Here is a 21987-nt window from a genome sequence, read left to right as displayed (position 1 = left end):
GACTGCATGCTCGGATCACATAGTGTGGGTTAATTTTGGGCACTGTTTCCACAGTAGCAGTTCTAGCAAGTTTTTAACATTGTGTGGCTGCTAGTTAGTCTCCCTCTCAGTGATGCCTTGCATACACAACTTACCAGCTTCATGTTGGGAAATAGGGACATCACATTGACGGTAACGTAGCGTAGAGAATATTTGCATAAGCTTAGATTAGACACATTATGCATACTTCCACTGGCACATAGCTTTGTGTTTTACCAGAACCTTTATCTGATCTTTTCTAGCTTAATAGAGAGAAGGATCTAGACGATGTCTTTAAAGATGGACACTGGACCTGAGGAGGTCATTGCATTATTTTCAGTCTGACAGGTTGGAAGTGCAGTGACATGTTTGCAGAATAAGCTAGAGTTACTGTATAGGCTCCCTTGGGGAGCCAAAGCTGCATATCTGTTTTCCATGCCCTACTTGTGCCACCATTCACCAAGCGCTGTCACGTGTGTCAAGCGCTGTCATGTCAAAGTTCAACGGAGAAACCAACTCAACAGCCACACTGCCCATGTGCCGATTTCAGTGCTACTGAGAGAAGCAACATATAAATTACTGTTCGTTATATTCACTTATGCCATAAGTCTTGGTTTAAGTGTTCACAGTATTTGAAAGATACAGAATACAGAAGGTGCACACATACAAATGTTTCTCATGTAAACTGCCTTGTTTCTTGTTTGAATTCAGCACAGAGATGACCATGACAAGTATCATGCATGCTGTCTCTAAAATATTTTGCACGTTGTTACAATGTTTGCATATTCTCTTCAAAATAAATGAAAGTACGTTGACAACTGCAGGAAAGCATAAGCAAGGCAAATGCTAGCATAAAGGGCTAGTTGTGCCATCTGTTTACTTTTCACCTTTGCAAGGGGTACCGTATTTACTCGGATCTAACGTGCACCTTTTTTCCGTTAAAACGGGTCCAAACATTGCATGCGCGTTGGAATCGAGTACGACCCTAAATCCGCGTTACCATATCACCGTCGGCATTTGAAAATGGCCGCTTCGTATGCGCTTCTAGCCTAGCTACCGTAGCTTCCTCCATATGTGAAGTAACTCGAGAAGCAGTTGACAAAGAACGAACGCTTTATTAAAGGTTAGTGTAGCTTTTATAGTCTTTATCTTGTGACGTCACCGCAGCCACTGCCGATTCACAAGAGGCATGGCCGGTGAATCTAACAAAACAAACACGTGTCAGCGGCGCATGCTGATTCACAACAATTCTTCCCCCTTAAGGAGTGAAGCGGTTCGGGGGCCGGGGCATCCGCTTCGACCTACGCAGTGTCACTTCAGCCCGGTCAGTCACTTGCGGCTCGCTGATAGCAACCTCTGCTTCGGCCCGCCAGTCTGACAGTGTTCGAATGTCGGTGCCTACTTGAGCCTGACTGTGACTGCTGTCATGTCCTTGAGATTGCGGGTCTGCCGCTGCGTTCTGGCTGCCTTTAGTCATTGGTACTTGTATGGGGGCCTCGGGTTCCACCGCTTCTCCTCTCACGCTGGTCCTCCTGGTTTTTAGCTGGTCGAGGTGGCGGCGATGTTGCTCCCCATCTGCAGTCTTTACCGTTTCCATTCGCGAGCCTTCAGTGGACTCTACCGCGCCTGGTTTTCATTTGTCACCCACTACGTAGTTCTTGAACCAGACGTCTTTGCTCAGCGGTGGGCCACTGTTGCACGCACCTGCAGAAGGGAATGGTCGTGACACGACGTTGTGCAATAAAGAACGTGGCTGATATCCGAGAAGCACAGAAGCTGGGGTTTGCCTATTTGGCAAGGGAGTGCGCCGATAATGCGAAAGAATGTGGTCCAGCCGAGCTTGCAAACTGCCGCGTGTGTTTTTGTTTAACCCCTGTTTGACAGTCCGTACTGCTCTTTTCGCCAGGCCATAAGACTGCGGTTTGTAGGGAGCTGTCCGCAAATGAGCGATGCCATTGCGCTTCATAAATGCCCTGAACTCTTTGCTAGTAAACTGCAGCCCGTTGTCAGTCACCAGGGTCCTCGGCAAACCGAACCGGCTGAACATAGTCTGCAGTGCTTCAATCGTCTTTGCCGAACTGGCGGTCTTCATGGCGGTAACCTCGATCCATTTTGTATGGGAATCAACCACGATCAACAACATGTTACCTCCCACAGGACCCGCAAAATCGACATGGACCCTAGACCATGGCTCCTCTGTGTCCGGCCAAGGCACGGTTTGTCGGGCAGAAGGCATGCTGCCCCATTCTATGCATGTTGGACACGCGTTGACCAGCTTCTCAATGTCCCGATCGAGCCATGGGTACCAGAAAACAGAACGTGCCAGGTTCTTCATAGCCGTTATCCCTTGATGTGCATCATGCAGCATACGCAGCATTGACTGCCGCGCACTTGTTGGAACAACCGCTCGATGGCCCCAGTACACAATTCCGTGGCTGCACGTCAGTTCATCTTTCCTGTGCATGTACACGCGTAACGGCTCCTGAGCCGGTTGCAAGTACCGTGGCCAGCCATTCTGAATGTAATCGCGGACTTGCACGAGGTCGCTGTCGTCAACAGTCATTTTAGCCAAGTCACTCGCCGACAGAGGACAGGTATTGAGGTGATCGGTCAGAAGAAGATACTCACGAGCGTCAACTTCTGCAGCCTTGGTGTTGTTATGCTCCTGCCGCACCGGTAAACGGCTGAGGGTGTCTGCAGGAATCAACGTCTTTCCTGGCTTGAACTGAATTTTGTAGTTGTAGGCGCTTAGCAAGAGGGACCAACACTGAATCCGGGCAGCGGCCATGGCGGTAACGGGCTTGTCAGGGCTGAAAAGGCTCAGAAGAGGTTTGTGATCTGTAACAAGCATGAAATGAATGATTCCCGAGCAGATATTCCCGGAACTTTGTAACCCCGAAGACAACTGCCAATGCCTCTCTTTCAATTTGCGCGTAATTACGCTCAGCAGCTCAAAGTGTTCGCGACCGGAACCCAATTGGTCGATCTTGCCCACTCTGTGATATAGCACTGCGCCGACGCCACACGACGACGCATCGGTTTCCAAGATAAGCGGCTTACTTGGATCGTAGTGCGCCAAGAACTTAGCTTCCTCTAGCAGCCGCTTTGTTGCTCGGAACACGTTATCTTGTCTCGCTCCCCACTGCCAGCGTGTGTTCTTTCTTAGCACTTCATGCAGCGGCTCTAGAACAGTAGCCAAGTTTCCCAGAAATTAGTGGTAGTAGTAGGTCACGAAGCCCAAAAACGCCCGTAGTTCCGCAACACCGCTTGGCTTCGGCATTTTCAATATTGCAGCAATGTTGTCCATCTTAGGTAACAATCCGTTTGTATTTATACGATGTCCCAGAAATTCAACTTCTGCTTGTCGGAACTTGCATTTCTGCAGATTCAGCTTGACACCGTGTTGCCGGAAACGTCTGAAAACTTCACGCAGTGTCTCGCAGTTGCCGCGTTTCTCCGCGACTACCACATCGTCCAAATACACTTGAATGCCCGGAATGCCTTGCAGGATGCCGTCCATACGTCTCTGAAAAATCGCAGGAGCAGCGGCTACACCAAAAGGAAGCCTATTAAAGCAAAACAGGCCTTTCGGAGTGTTTACGACCAATATCTTCTTCGTTTCCTTGTCAAGCGGCAAGTGACTGTAAGCATCCTTCAAGTCAATGGTGCTAAATACTTCACCACCGTTTAGGTTTGCAAAGATATCCCTTATTTTTAAAAATGGGTACTGCTCCACGACACATGCAGCATTTGCGGTCACCTTAAAATCGCCACACAACCGAATGGAACCATTCTTTTTGATAACGGGAACCAAAGGCGTGGCCCACTCTGCACTGTCGACAGGTGAGAGAATGCCATGCTTAACAAGCCTGTCTATTTCATTTGACACTTGCTCCCGCATTGCATACGGCACAGAACGTGCTTTGCAGAACCGCCGCATCGCATTTTCCCGCAACCGCAAATGGACTGCGGGGCCATCAATTAGCCCTAGACCTGGCGTAAACAAATCGCCGAACTCCTCTAAGAGTGCGCTAACCAAAGTACTGTCAGGGACATCTTGCTCACCGGAGGTTTCCTCGCCGAGAATGCTGAAGACGGGCCTTCCGCTACGCTCAAATGCGCTGATGACATCTCGCCCGCACAAGTTTGGGCCATCGCATTGCAGTACGGTTAGAGTTGCATCTAGGGTCTTTCCCGCGTACGAGACCGGAAGTTTCAGCTGACCCCTCACGGGAAGCTTGCCAAGAAAGCAGGACAACTGCAAGGACGTCTCGCGGAGCGCAGGCTAGGCATGCCGTTGCTTGCAGTATGTTTTCCACGTAATGATGGAGACAGGCGATCCGGTGTCCACTTGCATTGTCAGCAGAAGGTGCGAACCACAGGCTTGACCAAATTTACCGACGTAGTGTACAAACTCAGTAGACAAAGTTCGTTGCCGTCGCTCTCTGAAGAATGCTCCTCACAAAGGGCCACCCCTTGTTTCCATACACATATCTTAGCTAGGTGCCCTTTACGTCGGCAGCGTAAACACTCCGCCCGGCGAAACTTGCACTTTGCTGCCTTGTGCTTATTGCTGCCACAGCACGGGCAAACGACGTCTTCGCTTGGTCGAGAAGTGCTCGGATGAGTGTTCTGGTAATACGGTTGACCTTGCACCTTGCTCCTCACGGCATGGACGTCGCCATAATCCTGTGTCCTCTCCATGTGATCAATGTTGAGAGCTGCCATCTCTGCTGCTAACGCTATATCTTCGGCTTCTTTCAGCGTCAGCGAAGGTCTGGCCAAAAGCTTCCAACGAATGCCGGCATCACGTAGACCACAAACAAGTGTCTCGTAGCATCCTGTCCCGTGCCTCGCCAAAGTTGCAACTGCAGGCCTTCTTCAGAATTTCCACAATGAAGTCCTTCGTTGCCTCGTCGGGACGCTGGCATCTGGTGAAGAACTTGTAGGACTCCGCTATTTCGTTGCCCTGTGGCGCAAAGTGTTCTGCCAGCAGTTCAGGCAGCTTCTCGTAGGTAAGGTCTTGAATCTTCGCCGGCGCGCACCGTATCGTTATTATGCCGACTGTTGCCGTGCTTAAGGCTGCCGTTAGTAGGGCTCGTCGTTTCTTCGAGTCGACGATATCGTAAGCTTCAAAGTAGGACTGCAGACGCACCTGGTAGGCGTCCCAACTGTCTTCCGTTTCGTCGAAACCCGGTGGTCCGGCGTGGGCCGCCATTGAGCAGGCACGGCCCGGTGGTGGGCAGCCTCATCGCCACTGAAGTAACTCGAGAAGCAGTTGGCAAAGAACGAACACTTTATTAAAGGTTAGTGTAGCTTTTATAGTCTTTATCTTGTGACGTCAGCGCAGCCACTGCTGATTCACAAGAGGCATGGACGGTGAATCTAACAAAACAAACACGTGTCAACGGCGCATGCTGATTCACAACAATATGCATACCTCCATGTTCTAGGTGTAACCAGGCGCTGGTGCAGTCTAGTCTATCGTCTGTCTTCCCGTTTTCTGCGTTTACTCAATCAGCAGCATGGAAGCGCCGGCTGTGAAGACACGCTGAGTCCACCATCATGCCGCATTTAAAAGGAAAGTTATCCTGTGTGGTGAGACGGACGGAAATGGGGCCACATTGCGGGCGTTCGGAGTTCCCGAAACTTGGTGCGGGAATATTTTCGCCAGCAAAGCAACAAGGAAGGGTTTCAGTGGACCGAAGCAGGGCCACTTTGCCGAAATAAAAGAGCTGCTCGCGGAATACGTGCAAGAGCAGCAAGTGGCACAGCGGCCTGTGATGACCGATTGCTCAATGTACGGGCGATGGAGTTAGCCCTACATAAAGGGCTAATGCGCAGCGGCTTCAAATCGAGCAGGTGCAGGCTATCAAATTTTATGAAAAGAAAAGGCTTTTCTTTTCGAAGGCGGACAGGGATATGCCAAAAATTGCCTGAAGAATAGGAAGAGAAATTGCATACTTTTCTGCGGTAAGTTTTGAAGTTGTGCCATAGAAGTGGCTACCACTCGGGCAGATTGGAAATTCCGATCAGACGCCGCTCTACTTCGACATGCCTGCCACCACAACCATTGAAAAGAAGGGGGCAAAGCAAGTGCGCGTTTTATCTTGCGGCCACGAAAAAACTAGTCGCTGCAATGCTTTGTTGAACTGCGCATGGGCACAAGCTGCCCCCGTATCTTCAGACGGAAGACGCTCCTGAAAGGAATCGTGTTTCCGAGTGGTGTGATTGTGCGCGCAAATAAAAAAGGTTGGATGACCATGGACTTCGTCTCAGACTGGATAGATAACGTCTGGCGAAAGAAACCCAGTGGCAGTTTGGGTCTCCGTGGAATGCTTTGGCTTGATGCGTTCAGGTGCCACCTTGACCAGCGCGTTAAGGACAAGCTGGCTACATGCAACACCGACCTGGTCATGATACCCGGTGGCATGACATCGCAACTCCAGCCGCTCGATGTTTGTTTGAATTAGCCAGTGAAAGATAGAATTCGGGCACTCTACACCAAATGGCTTGTCAGTGGCTGCCCAGTATTGATGCCCTCCAATAGAATGAAGCATGCCTTGCTGCAGGACTTGCTGGATGGGTGAAAGATGCATGGTGCATGATCCTGTCTGCCATGGTCAAAAAGGCCTTTAAAAGGTGCGGGATTTCAAATGCCATGGACGGCACCAAGGATGAAGTGCCTTGGTCTGTTGATAGTGATAAGGGAGTTGTCTGGTAGCAACGACCAGTGATATTTATTGCCCCACGCGACTCGTACCAGCATAGTGAAAATCTTGGCGGCAAGGTATGCCGTTTCCATTTGTGTTTTTATTCATCGCAACTTTAGCGTATTGGGAATACAGTCGCTGACCGTTTATTCGGACCTCACGGGGACTGCGGAAATGTCCGAATAAACAGGTGTCCGAAAAAGCGGATTAAGAAAAAAAAAATGAAATCCTTTATTTCCACGCACTTATTCGGGCTCGGCAGTAGGCTTGAAGAAATCGTGAGTGCGCCATTGCACGCTGTTCCGTTTACGCGCAATCAGATAAGCCTGAATCTCGGAGAGGGTCGTACGGTCACTATAGGCAGCTGAAAGCACAGTCACTGCTTGTGCACGCTCCGCATGCGACGGCAGCGTAGCACATGGTGCGTCATCTTCCGACTCGGAGTCATCGTCCGGCGGTGCAGCAGAAACCTGACGAATGATCTCGCCATCGTCAAGTTCTGCGCATGTCAGTACAGCAGTGTCAGCACCTGTGAAACTGTCAAATGAGACGGTGTCCGGAATCGCAATGCAGCCACTGCGCAGGTTTCGGCAGAACGTTTTCCGCGTCAGTAGGGAGCACATCGGAAGGCGACAAATCTTAGGCCTCCCGGCACCCGCTTGCCGACATTCCCCAGCGCAGTCTGCGCGGGCACTGTCGGTGCCATTAGACACTTGACGCGATGTTTCCGTATGCCGCGTTGGATCACCGGAACCTCGACACAGCACACAAAGCAAACACCACCGAGCCGACACCAGTCGCACAAACGAAAAACGCGACCTGCTCGCAGCGTCGCGCGCGAGACAAACAAATCAGCTGCTGGATTGTCTTGACATGGCTTACTAAGCTGAAACCGGAACTGCTGTACGGCCGCTCTTTCGAACCAGGCAGAAACGATGATGATGAGCGGGGATTTCCAGTAGCGCCACTTCGTGGGACAGCAAGGAGGCTCCGTTCAAAACAAAAATGGCGTTCAGCAAGTCGAACTATGCGCCGGTCAGAGTCGGTGCATGATGCCCTCGATCGAGTTGGCTCAAGGAGTGTCCGAAAAATCAGACGAGAGGTTGCAAGGTGTCCAAAATTTCGGCAGTTGTTATACATTATGGTCTATGGGAAGAATGGCGGTGCCGCGAAGCTGACCGAATAATCGGGCATGTCCGAATTTTTGGAGTCCGGAAAATCGGTCGGCGACTGTAAATCTGTTTTTTCCAAATGAGAGAAAATAGTATGTCTGTATGAAAGCATGTGGTGCGTGATATTGTACTCTTTTTTTTTTTTTTTTTTTTTTTTTTGGTCATGAAAAATGGGTGCGCATTAGAATCAAGTAAATATGGTATGTCCTCGTGCCTCAGATCTTTCTCACGAGTGGGGGAAGGGAGTGCGTCACGAGAGAGGGATAACTGGGGAGCGTGTAGTGTGCCTCTCCCGTGTCTATGCCGGCTCTCGACGCATCCGCAATGTGCGAATGCGATGACGTGAGTACGCGGGAAGAAACGGACACCTGTGCTATCCACATCTCTAGTAGTTATTGAGTTCTAAGGTTGGCAGCTCTGCCTTTTAATGGAGTAATGTATGTTATTCAAGGGGGTCTGTGATTTTCTTAAATATTTGGGCTACTTGTTCTATCTTCTGGAATGGGTATGTACCAGGGTGGCACAAGAGATGCAGAAAATAAATTTAGATATATGTCATACTTCTCTATGTCATACACCGCTTATCACCAATGTTCCCTCGACAAATATCATGCATCGCCTTAGTCCTTGCGACATTACGTCTATGTCTCTGTGTGTATTCACCAGGCTTGGTGTTTGCATTTCATTATAGCTTCTGAACAGTGTAATGCATAACAAAAACATTGTATAAGGTTAGTGATCTATGTGTTGCGTAAACATAAACATTGTATGAGGTTACATGTTGCATAAGATAAAATGTACACCATTGCATGCATCACATTTGTTTGTTATAGCATTTAATTAACCCCTCAATCACTAAAGCTTCACTTCACATTGATTTGAACCTGTGTGTGGGATCTGCATAATGCTTTTTTCTTTTCTTTTTTTCATCACTTTATAGTAAAATCTCTTTAGCAGCCCTGAGCTTTGAAACTAAAGTTGTGTGCACCATGCTGCAGGTTCTCTTGCTGGCCACTCTTGGGCCAATGGGTCCATCATCATCCCGTTGTGCCTCACTGCCCGAAGAAGGCACTGCCTGCACTGCTGAGCCTGGGCGCTACTATAAGGTGGGCACTGTTGAGGGTTTTCACTTGTACAACTGATGACTGTGCCAGTAAGAGTCCAACTTTGGAGACATAATGTATGGAGGGGTGCACAAAAGTACCGTAATAGAAAATCTGAGTCAGTTCTGCTAAAGCTCACAAGATGGATAGAAGTTAATGAAAGGGAAAAATTGTCAAGAGAAACCCATATCTGAGAAACCTGTGTAGGTTTCCTTTGTAGCTTCCTTCTATGATTGTTTAAATCAGTTTTTCTCATTCAAAAAGTAATAGAATTGTGCTTGTAGCTTATTTTTGAAGTAGTATTGTTCAGCTTGTTTATGCAACTTGGAACTCTCCATTACTGGTGCCGGGGGCAGTGGTATGGACCTTGCCATGTGCTTTTAAGCCGCGATATGCATGTAGGTGCTCAGCAGTTGCCCTTCAAAAGCTGAGCATGATACACCACACATGCATGGCTGGATATTGTGTTTAGCACTAATGTACGGTTCATGTTTGCACTTTCTTAGACTTTTTACAAGCTCTGTCATGCGTTATTCTCTGGTTTAGAGGGGTGTGGTTTAGTAGATTTTTATTTCTTCTGTACTGCACCGATTGATCAATCTCGTCACATCGACTTCGTGGTAAGGCATTTTAAACCGTCGTCGGTCAGCCAAGAAAAGCTTGGCTGAGTGCGCTGATATTGAACAGGCAAGTAGAATTAACATTTTTGTCCCTGGCACATTTGGCCATTGAACAATAGCACTAACTGGTGACAATATGACGACAGGTTCACTGAGTAGTGTTTTGCCAGTCTAGTTGGTGTTTTTACATCGCAGTGGACATTGCAAAAATGAAATGCAGTGAGGGTGGACAACAGAGGTTCTTGCACATTGTGCCTGTGTTGTTAGACATTGTTTACTGTCCTGTCTTTCTGCTCTGCAATGTCGAATTGCAAACACTGCAATTTTGGCAACAAGAAAGTGAAATTGTCAATAAATGCCTGGAAAAAGGTATTTTTGTTTGCCCTCGTAGTTTGTGCCAGATGTTGTCCTTGCATCAGTGTAAATGAGGTAGGGAGGGACCGCCAGCAACCCAGAAAAATAAAGATGGCAGTCACAGTGAAGATGCATGATGTGACTGCAGCTAAGATGCTTCAACACAACAATGGTGTACACTTGTGTGGGCCCACCTACACAAGTGTTCAAGCTTGTAAAGATGCCCATAATTGTGACGAATGCTTCATTAGACAGCGCCAGAATTTGCCCGAGGATCTGAATGTGCACGTGCTGTGGCAGTTGCATATGTACAGACGAGACCATGTGTACACGAATCACAATACTAGATTAGGCTGTTGTGTTGCTTTTTGCTGACACACCTTTTGCGAAGGTCTCAACTCGTCGCATGCGTGTGCCTCTATTCTGCTAAAGACATCGAGAGAGGGGCTTGGTGATCAGGGATGTGTGCTGCTGGTTGCAGGTGCTGCCCCCTGTGGGCCGTCAGGAGCAAGGTTGCCTGCCATGCCTGCCTCCTGACTGCGAACGGCAGCCTGGTCAAGACCTGGCTTCTGCTGTGGCATCAATGCTAGAGCCACTCGAGCTGGACTGGGCTGACTGTGGCCGGCCCCGGACCGCTCCGGCACGGTTAGTTTTTCTCAATTGTGGTTTCTCTTGGCTATGCCAAGGTTGATCTTTTCAACATAGCTGATGGAAGCAGCCACACATACCGTATTTACTCGCATAATGATCGCACTCGCGTAATGATCGCACCCCTTAATTTTGTCGTCAAAATTCGATTTTTTTTATTTCCCTCGTAATGATCGCACCCTGAACTTGTCGCAGCGATATGTCGTGGGCCAAATCTAGCTAATGATGATCGCGCTCACTATCTGCCGAATGCTGCGAAAACGACTCTTCAAATGTTACCGAGCGGACTGCACGCACCAAACAGATTCTTAAGCAGATGCCCCATTTCATTCCCTTCATCACTTTCAGCACTTCAAGAATAAAAAAAGATCTACAACTAAACTTGCTTTGGCTTTATTATTTGTTCGCTTTATCATCGTTGCCAATTTAATGATCTTATTCATTACTGATACGGAAAAAACTGTTTCAATGCACGTAATGTACTCACGCGAAAAAAAAAAAAATCGCGTTCAGCTTGCTCAGTCAGTCGCCATTTTTGTTTTGATGTCCCGCACTGTTACAGCGGCAGCCGCCTGTTGGTTGACGTGTTGTCATCCCGCAGCAAACGCGTTCCGACACGTTTCGCCGGTCACTGCGTTTGCTGCATTTTGCAAGGCGGCCTTTGTGTTTGGTTTTTCTGTGTTGGTGCCGTTTCACCATGGGACGCTATGCGAGTTTTACGGCCGCGTTTAAACTTAAAGCTGTTCACTACGCGCTGGAGCACGGCAACCGTGCTGCCGGCAGGCATTTCGGCGTCGACGAAATCAGAATACGCTATTGGAAAAAACAGCGTGAGCAGCTGATGGCTACCGATAGGACGCGCCGGGCTTTCCGCGGACCCAAAACCGGCAAGTTCCCTCAAGTTGAGGAGGCGGTCCTTAATTACGTGGAGGACCTGCGCAACGATGGTTGCGCTGTATCATTGGAAATGATACAGATACAGGCGCGTGCTGTTGCGAGGAAGCTGGGAATCGTCGCAAAGGATTTCGGCGCTAGCTCCGGCTGGACGACTCGTTTCATGCGACGAAATAGACTTTCACTGAGGCGGCGGACGTCGTTGTGCCAGCGGCTCCCATCCGCGTATGAAGAAAAGGTGGTCGACTTCCATCACTTCGTTATGAGGATCCGCGAGAAGAATGGCTTCCTCTTATCGCAAATAGGGAACGCTGACCAAACTCTGTTGACCTTCGACATGCCCCGAAACACGACAGTCAACGAGATGGGTGCTCGGAGCGTCCTCGTAAGGACATCGGGTGCTGAGAAACTGCGATGTACTGTAATGCTTGCAGTGACGGCAGACGGGCGGAGGCTTCCACCATACGTCATATTCAAACGGAAGACTATTCCGAAGGGAAACTTCCCCCGTGGCATCCACATCCGCGCTCAAGTTAAAGGATGGATGACAGTGGAACTTATGGTCGACTGGATCAAGACTGTTTGGGGACGAAGACCAGGAGCGCTTCTGCTTCCTTCGCTTCTTGTGCTGGACAGCTTCCGAGGCCATCTTGTGGATAGCGTTCGAGCCGAGCTGAAGGAGCGACGCACGGAAATTGCAGTCATCCCTGGAGGTCTCACGTCACTGCTACAGCCTCTGGATGTTTCCCTGAACAAACCGTTCAAGGACAACGTTCGACTATTGTACGCAGAGTGGATGGCGGCAGGCGAACATGATTTCACGCCGAGCGGCAAAATCAGAAGACCGTCCTTGGAGGTGCTTTGCTCGTGGATCGTCGAAGCGTGGAGTGGTGTCTCCGACGAGCTAGTGGCGAAGAGCTTTAAGAAGACCGGAATATCCAACGCACTGGACGGGACAGAAGATGACTTTCTGTGGGGCTCCGAAGATGCCCCCAGCGACGACACTGCCGGTTCCGACATTGAAGCTGACAGCGATAACTGTGAAGATTCAGACTCTCAGTAAAGTGAGGCACCCTTTATTCAATTAGAAAAATAAAAGCGCAATGTGCAATTCATGTAGTGCCTATGTAATGTGTGCGTTTATTATAAAGGTAAGCCTTACTCAACTTTTATGTTTGGCTATGTTTACCATAGCCATCATAAGAATTCTCACCCGAAACTTGCCCTTTTGCGTCTTCGGTGCTCAAAAAATTTTTTTGCTAAAATTTTAACCCGCGTTGATCGCACCCCCGACTTTGCGTCAATTTTTTTGACAAAAAAAGTGCGATCATTATGCGAGTAAATACGGTAGGTCTCTACATCCCGGCACTGATGCAGCATAACAGAATTGCTGGCATTTGGAGATGCCCAGAGTTTTAAACAAATTCTGGAACTTGTCTGATGCTGATGGCAGAACGCTTTCATGGATTTTGTTCTGTGAAGATGCTGTTTCAGTGGATGGTTTCTGAATTGAAGTTTCATAGCTGGTTTGACTGACACATTGTGAAAGCCTGAATATGATGCGAGGGTCAATTTTAGGTCTGCCAAGAGGGGAAAGGACTTTTTATGTGCATATAATGTGTATCATGAACACTTGCCAGACTTCGATAATACAGTAAAACCTCGTTAACCCCCGCTAATGTGAATTACTGCACCATGCAGTTAAAGTTCACTTTAGAGCAAGTATGGCAATGTTTAGTTCTGAACTGAGATTTTATTTGTTTGCAGTTTCGTGCGTGTATCGGTCATCCAGCGTACCAAAGCGACCCGTCCCATTGTGTCCTCGCCATGCACTCCCGACAAAGGCCATGCCTGCAATGCAAAGACTTCATCGGCAGCTGCAAGTGCCAAGATGGCTGGGGAATCTGCCCTGCCTACCTCTCTGCCCATGAAACCCCCACCGCTTGCTACTGTCCCATCCAGCCCACTGCCAACTAGCCCCAAGCCATCGCGTCCAATCTCATCAGCCACGCTTCCCGAGATGCCTCTAACTGCTGTGGATGCCTGCCGCCATGACCTGGCTGCTGCACGGAAACCCCCTCCTCCATCAGGTAAGCGAAATAGCAATGACCGTGTGTTGTGTCAGCTTTGGAAAGTGTGCAGCTTAAACCTGTAAGGGATCTTGACGACCTCAGGTTGTCATTAGCTACGCACCACTTTTTGGCTTATGATGGGCCCACCTTGTTAAAGATGTCTTGCCACTTTCTTAATGGCTTCTTGAGTGCAAACGGCGTCAAATGGTGTTTTCTTTCACAACAAAAATAGCACTTTCCATGTATTTCTTTCATTCAGCAGGACTGGGGTTTCCAATACATCGTACACCTTCTTTTAAAATGTTTACTGCTACATTCGCCGACCGATAATTCGCACTTGATGGGGACCTCCAGTAAGTCCGAATAATTGGGAATCCGAAATGCATGATTCTGCCAAAAAATAAGTGACCTTTTATTGCACAAATGGCCAAGGAAGGTATGCCGTACTCTCTCAGATTGTCACTTTCGGAGATTACTTCAGTTTCGCATAACTAACGTCATAGACATTGGTGTCAGCTAGTGATGTCATTCTTGGCAAAATGTCAAGCATGCCCTCTTGTCACGGTATGAAAGCATTGCTCCTCATTGATGCATCCGTCCAATGCTAGTCACGCGAAATATTGTGAAAATGAAAGTGTCTTTGAAAGTGATCGTCCAAGCATACGGCCCAAGTTTGTTAGTGCAATGCTGCATGTGCGTGTGCTTGCCTTTGGTCTAGCCATTTTGTGGCTGTGATTTCCTAGCAATATCTTATGCAGTAAAACCTCGTTAATTTGGATTTCGCGGGATCGAAAGAAATGTCTGAATTAACCGAATGTTGAATTAGGGTATCAAGAAAACAATAAACAAATGCCTACTATGTCAACACGCTTTTATTTACTGAGTGAATGGGCCAATCACGTTTATATTTTCTACAAAAGCAGTGCGGAAGCTGCACTTTTCGTCATCTCGTGGCTGATTAGCGCTTGCAGCGGTGAATGCCTTGCGACTTCCTTCGCAGCATGGCCGTGGCGTGTGTCTTCGTCTGAGACGGGCTGTCTACTGCCGTGGGCACATCCCGATTATTTTTTCGTCGGTGAGCTGGTCGCTGTCCATAATGATGTAGCCGATGCTCTTTATCTTCGAAAGCTTGTCAAAACGAAAGTACTACTTGCTACAACCGCTGTGGACGAAGCTGCGGCCGCTGCTCATGTGACCATCGGGTGCTGAAGGTGCGCGGCTGATGCACGCACAGAGTCAAAACCGTTTGGTTTTGGTTTGGAATTGAAGCAAACTACCGTTTGCTTCAATTCCGGACGAAACTGCAGTTGCTATCGACGCGATCATGGATGGCGACTGCACAGTTATGAAGGCATGCGACTGACATGCATACAGAGTCAAAACGAAACTACTCTTTGCTGCAACTGTCACGGAGAAAACTGCGGCCGCAATCGATGCTATCATGTATGGCAACTGTGCAATCATGAAGGCATGTGGCCAACGCGGTGCTGTGCGTGGCAGTAAACGAGCGAGAATAAAGGCTTTAAAGGCACAAATAGGCACTTAGCATTCTGGTGTTGCTACAGTGAAACCTCGTTAAACCGTAGTTGGCCGGAGCTCGGAAAAAGTATGTACTAAACGGTAGTACTGCTTAACGAGATTGTCCATTTACCTGTCAAAAACGGAACTTGGGGAGATTGCAATGAAAGGTAAAAAACATGCAGTATTTATTCATGTCCCGCGACAAAAGTTCATTATTTTGTTTGATGCCGCGGCAGCCAAGCAGCGACGACAGTGGTCTCAAACTTACTGAAGCTGCGAACCATATTTTCAGTCAGCCCCCTCTTCTCGGCAAACACGCACACGGCATATTCCTTGTTGCCGTTGCATATTCTCTGTGCACTGGCACGGTAGCGCTGCACAAGTCGCGGGGTGCCTTTTTCATTGCGGGGTGCGGTTCTCGTCCCGATGATTGCATTCATGAGGCTCACGTAACGCGCAACTTCTGCCACTGTCGGGCCTGAATCGCCTGTGCTGTCGCATTCCGTGTCATCCTCATCACTGTCATTAGGCGGCACTTCAGCAGCTAGCCATTGGCGAAAAGTAGAATCTCGGAGCCGATATCTCTCCGCGGTCGCAGCAGCGCTGCCGAGCAACTTCACCTTCGAAAGGCCGCACACCATAGTCAATAGTAGATCCCTGTCGCATGCCAGCGCCGACTTATTCATGCCACTTTGATAGCATGAACAATGTCTAATTTTTCTGCTATGCTGGGCACCCAGTGTTTTTTACCTGAGCTTCGGCATGACGAGAGTCCTAGCTTGCATGACACCACAACGCTCTCTGGCACGGTACTGAAATGATGTTGACGTTAATCTGGCTTCAGTTGCAAACGCACAGAGTGCTTGGAGGCCGTTGTTCGGTTCTCCGAGGCTTGTTGTTCTGCCGGGCCGGCCAATGGGGACGACGCACTGCCGTGTTTGTGCGACCAAAAGTGGAAACACCATGTGTTGACCGATACGTATGCAATAAGCTGGTACGGTTTATGCAGGTACAAAATGCGTTATGTTCAATGAACACTGTGTCGGGAATTTGACTTTACGACTTTTAAAACGAAACTACTGTTTAAGCGGGTACGGTTTAATGAGGTTTTACTGTATCATTCTCGTGCGCTTTCCACTAATGACTATGGTGATAGGGACTAGCAATGCGCTAACGCCATTTCTGCTCTTTTGCGTTGCTCTTTTGCGAAGCTCCAGCACTCACCGAGCTCTGAGAGTTGTCCGAATTAACTGATGTGCAGCCAAATACGTCTGAATTAACGAGTTTCATTGCGTTAGATAATGCATACTCCTGCCAGGACCAAAGGACGAGTCTAAATTATCTGATTTTCCAAATATATTGAGGGTCGAATTAACCAGGTTTTACTGTACAGTAAAAGCTCGTTAATTCAAATTCCACGGTGATACTACAAAAATTTAAATACAAAATTCGAAGTAATGAAAGTTGGAGAACAAACCACTTGGTTAAGGCGCGCATATAGTCCGGCCTAACATGAGCACGTGTGTGCACATGCTATGTCACGTTGATGAGAACAGCAATTTCTATAGTTCAACATAACTAGACGCAGCCAACACGGTTTGATGTGCCTGACGTCAAGATGGCTCTTGCTCCATGCGCGTGTTCGTTGCACTGACTGCGCCGACCCACAATGCATCGTGCGGGGAAGAAAGGTGCCTAAGCGGCTTCACCAGCGGTCGCAGACAGCCATTCAAAGCGGCACGCAGGTTGGGGATTGTTCTGCGCGCTCTGAAAAGTATAAAGGGGACAGCATTTCGACTGGCGCAGAACAAGCAGCGTAGCGTAACTGGCTGCAAGCGACTTACGCCGAAAACATCGGATTATAAATGCGCCTTTGCACCGTCTAACTCTCCCTGCACGAACAAGAGCTGCACTCTAAAATGCACTCGCGAAAAGCCCCACAATCTGTTATGACATTGGTCTCCGTTGTATACTCTCGCAGCTGCACCGGCTGCACGCTGCCGAGTTCCACATTACGTATAGGTGGCATCCAAACATATGTACCAGCGATACTTTCCTTTTGAGTAACAGCTATGAATCTCAAAGGCTATGCTTTTTGGTTCTGCAAGCGCCCATAAACGTCACGGCTGCCATGTTTAGACATTACCTAGTGTTGCTTTATAGCAGATAGCCTCTAAGCCTTCTCAGCAAATAGCCTCTAAGATGTAACATGAAAAGAGAGAGAAAAAAAAATCGGCGCCGGGTTTGCATTTTTACCTTGAAGGTCTTGAGAGAGGGAGAGAATCGACCTAGAACAGAGGAGTTGACCATGCCTGGCCAAGCGCATATGTATCGCTCTCCACTCAGCCCTAAACAAAGGGCCACCGCAATGCCAATGTACTCCCGCATACTAGCACTCACCCTACCCAGGATGGCGCGGAGTTTGAATTATCGATGGCGGGGCAGATTTCACTGCGAATTAACGGAATGCGTTGCACATTGCTTTCAATATATTGTTAGATGGACCGCGGTGGCTAATTCGAATTATCCAAATTTTCAAATTAACAATTTCTGAATTAACGAGCTTTTACTGTGTGCTATTCCTTTTCACGCTTTTTTCACTCCGTAAGTGGTCAGAGTGACGCTCTGCATGCGTTAACAGTATCAGTTGGTCATGAATGGTGGGTGATAAGAGTGGCATAGAATCAAATGGAAGGCAGTGATACAAAATTGCAGCCCTTATCCTCGACTATAGTCATGCTGTTGCTACAGATAGGTGAAAGTACTGTCAATGCATGCACCAAATTCTCATTGATTGCTACTAGATCAACTAGGTTTTGCTAGTTTGTTTCGCGGAGGCACTGATGACCAAATTGGCAACGTCTCAAAATTAAAATGCAGTTGAATCTTGATAATTCGAACTCGAAGGGGCCCAAAAATTTGCTCGAATTAAAGGAAGCTAATTTAATGGAGGACTTTCCTGCGGTGGCGCATGTGCACCGAGCTAACACGTCAGTGGGAAGTTTAACAAGATTTATTCACACGTATTTACAAATGACAGTCTGTTATTAGGCGGATCAGTGCTCGTACCGTGATAGACGGTGGATGCATGCGTGCATAATTAAAGGAAACACACCATGTCCTGTGACAATTGCCCCTTCGAACTTTTGGTATGCTTGACCGCGTAAGACTGCTGTATTGGGGCGAAGTTGACTGGGAACCAGCATTATGCGACACGTCATGGTTTCTGCACTCTGAAACCATTGGCGAGAATCGCAAAGGTGGAGTCAGCGCCATTTCTAACAGTAGCAAATTGTTTGAATGAGAAATACGGGGCCGAACTGCAAGAAGATTGGTAGCGAATGTCGGAAGTAGCTAGGCCTAGCGTTGCTGCAGTGTGGCTACGGCTGCCAGTGGATCTGCGTGTGAGAGCGCCGGCTCAAGGCGGCGCGCTAATCGAAATGGTGGTGGTGGTGGCTTCGATTAATGCCATTTCGGACCTGCAGTCATGGCTCAAAGTCCGGAAAATCGGATGGCAAAGGTTTTTTTGTGTCCGAAATTTCAGGCGTTCTTATACGTTGACTATGGGTTACATGGCAGTGCCGCAACACTAACAGAAGTCACAAACTCGTCACTTAACAGAAGTACTCGGTGATGCGCGCCTGCACACGCCTGCGCACAAATTTCTGCCATGGTTTTTTTTCTTCTTGGTGCGCGATGTTGAGGAGTCTTTCCTAACCTCTTCTCTATGGTGGGGTCAGAGGAACGCTGATCCACTTGTGATTTGGTGTGCTACTGAGAGCATTGTCGAAGCACAATATGTTCGAATTAACCGTCGCAAATGCTCGCGCGTTGGAATTACCTGCCATTTTCACCCGTTGTAATACTCATAACTTTGACGGGACCACGGCGTCAGTTTGAATAAACTGAATGTTCGAATTAAGAGTGTTCGAATTAACGAGATTCGACTGTAGTACTATTTTTGCTCGGCTCAGTGGTGTGCAGTCAGAGTCCAAATTATCGCACAGCGCACTATAAGGAGTCTGGAATTTCTGTAGTCCTTATATTAGGGATGGTGAATTAATCTTTTATTCGATTAATGATTAATCAGTCATGATTCTAGCTTTTAATTAATAGCTTTTGATGCAGGGTTTTTCTCAAATTCTTGATTAATCAAAATTTTTGCTGGGCACTTTAAATAAAAAAGTTATCTACGTCACTTAGGTAGCCATACTTTATAGGCTGTACAGCTATCATTTGCACTCTTTGAAGAGCCCTGTGCATGTGAAGAAAGTACTTGTTTGCCTCTAATGCTCCATTTATGCATTTAATAAGCAACAGTTCATAACGTATCTTGTAATGACCAAAACTTGCTAACCTTAAGAATACTGGGATGTGAACATCACATTATATTAATTGCGATAATGGCTATTTCTTGTTCGAAAACTACTCGAAAAGTATGTGATATTCAATTTGCTTTTGGCATTATTCAATTCGTACTCAGTTTGGTCTCAAAAATCTCTATTCGCCCACCGTTAGTAAGTGTATTAACTAGTAAAACATCAGATTTAAAGGTGTGAGTTAGGAAACAGAATTAAGAAAGGCAGCGCAAACAAAATTGGACGATATAGCAGACATAAAAACGAAGTAACCAGGAGCATATCATTGGCTTTCCACTACAGCAGTCGATCCATGCAGAAGAAACTGTCTGTGCCGAAACTGTGGCGGAGTGTTTCTTCAATTTTTTTTCAGACATGCAGACTACAGACATGCTCAAGCAACTGGGCTCTTTAACGGAGTCCTAGGTTCGGTGTTCTATGGGTTTGTTGACATCTGCTTTGCTATTTGTGGAAGACTCCAGGGGAACTTGAATGGATCCTGAGAGACAGTTGTTTTTCCTCATCTTTGCCTCGGCTCCTTAGAGTTGCCACTGCTGTCCACCAGTGGTTTGCATTCTTGTGGTTGTAAAATGGTGTACCGTCAGCTAAGCCAGGTGTTTAGTGACATTGACACACTAGGGTGGCTTAGTGGCTATACAGAACCGTCGCTGGCCAGGAGGTGCCACGACAGTTTGAGTGTGTAACTGAAACATGCTGATACGTTCCAGTAGGAAGGCTGTGAGAATGACAGGAAATATTGAGCTATAACAGATGTGCACTTGTTAATGCTTGCTAACACTCGACGTGTCCAGCCCAGCGCTGTCTATGGTCCTGTGTGTTCCGAGGTGCGCATGCTCTCTCTTGTTCCAGCACGCTGGTGCCAAGCCAGGTCAGAAGCTGGACACACTATGCTTCAAGAGGAGTACTGAATTTGTTGACATAAAATTGCAGCGTGTGCTACTGAAAACTGTTTCCTCTACCCAGTAGGCTCTGTGTTATGGTGCTGCTGCTGGCATGGGCAGTTTCATTGCTGGTTTTGCATAGTTCTATGCTTCCGAGCAGAAAGTTGAGAGTTGGTTGCCCAGCTGTGGTGCGTGCATTTCTGCTTTGGCACCTTTCATAGACCAGCTGCAGCTTTGGGACCTAATTTGATGGAAACAAGTGCAAGCTGTTCCAGCTGCTGTAAGCTTGGGCTATGATTATGTTTGGATGTCTCTTAGTGGTGACCAAATAAATGCTTTGGAAGGCATTAGGGCTTTTGGCCTCTATGCTGCTTGGAAGTATAATGAAATTGCTGCTTTTGTAGAGGTGAATTAAAGATATGCTAATGGCAAACATAAAATTGGGTTAGCTTGATGCAGTACTCCTTATGAAGAACTCTTCAAAAAACACAATAAGGATGACATACAAAGCAGAAATCTGTTCTGAAGGATGACAATCGCCTTGTTCATTCCTCTTGAACACTAGTCGTGTCCCCAGTTGCTGTCATAGTTTGTGGCATCAGGTGGAGCCATTTTTCGAATTGAGCAATGTCTTATGAATTTGTGCTGTGCCGAAAGGTAACTTATACTCCCTGTGAAAGTTGCTTGTTGGCTATTTCAGAAACAAAATCTACCAAGCTGCATGAGATAATTTATTTTAGCATATCCCTCAATGCTGGAAGCAGTCTTGCAGTACTTTATTGCTTTTGTATTCCTCAGCTGGAAGTGCTGAGGGCATCCGCTGGGCATTGGGCGATGGTGGACGTCGCACCACAGTGCCGTCGCCGAATCGGCTTCGTGTGGCCCCACTGCTGAAGCGTGTCGTGCAGCAGGAGCTGTGGAACCTAGAACAGGAGTTGAACAACAGTCTGTCGCGCTGGGCACGTCTGGCAGCTGATAACGATGGGGATGATCGAAAGACACCACCACCAAGTGAGTGCAAGGGGCGTACTGAATTTTATTGTTATGCAGATCAACAGGTACAGGGGGCATCTTTTATTCATAAGAAAGGCAAAAGGGTCACTGCTTAACTATGAAAATAAGTTTTTGGATTAATGCTTTTTATCATTACGCGGGAGCCTGGTTTGATGATGCTCTGCGCATGTTCTAAGGTATACATATATGGCTTGTGTTCTTGTTTCTGGTGTACTTCCCTTGTTTGCACAGAAAACCTTCCCTTACATATGCACCAACAAGCTCCAAAATGCACCTTGCTGTAGTCGTGAGACATGCAACAAATTCAAATTCTGGGTTCCAGAAGTGTTATGCAATAGCCTGTAACCTAGCATCAGCTTAGTTTGGCAAAAATTTTTATTTGCACTAAAGCATCGGAACACATAAATTGAGTCTATTTTACTGTTTTGAATTGTTGGAGCATGGGGGCAGAATGCAAAAACGCTTACGTACCATGCATTGGGTGTACATGAAAGAACCCCAGTTGGTCAGAATTAATCCAGAGTCCCTCGTAACAGCTGGCCTCATAATCAGATCATGGTTTTAGCTCATAAAGCCACAGAATTAATTTTTTTTTAAT

General features: G+C 47.5%; 1 protein-coding gene across 4 annotated transcripts in view; it reads left to right on the top strand.

Annotated features, from left to right (window-relative positions):
• Positions 1-21987, top strand: part of LOC140214415 (uncharacterized) — a 78604-nt gene that overhangs the window by 44017 nt on the left and 12600 nt on the right. For all 4 annotated transcript variants that reach the window (XM_072285788.1, XM_072285786.1, XM_072285787.1 and 1 more), the window contains 4 exons: positions 8902-9009; positions 10462-10625; positions 13290-13612; positions 21174-21386. In XM_072285788.1, the coding sequence (XP_072141889.1) occupies positions 8902-9009; positions 10462-10625; positions 13290-13612; positions 21174-21386 (808 nt within the window). The remainder of the gene's footprint in view (positions 1-8901; positions 9010-10461; positions 10626-13289; positions 13613-21173; positions 21387-21987) is intronic.

The sequence above is a fragment of the Dermacentor andersoni genome, unplaced genomic scaffold (genome assembly GCF_023375885.2).
Source record: "Dermacentor andersoni unplaced genomic scaffold, qqDerAnde1_hic_scaffold ctg00000042.1, whole genome shotgun sequence".
NCBI classification, from domain to species: domain Eukaryota; kingdom Metazoa; phylum Arthropoda; class Arachnida; order Ixodida; family Ixodidae; genus Dermacentor; species Dermacentor andersoni.
Note: the sequence above shows the minus strand (reverse complement) of the source record. Positions and strands in the feature narration are given on the sequence as shown.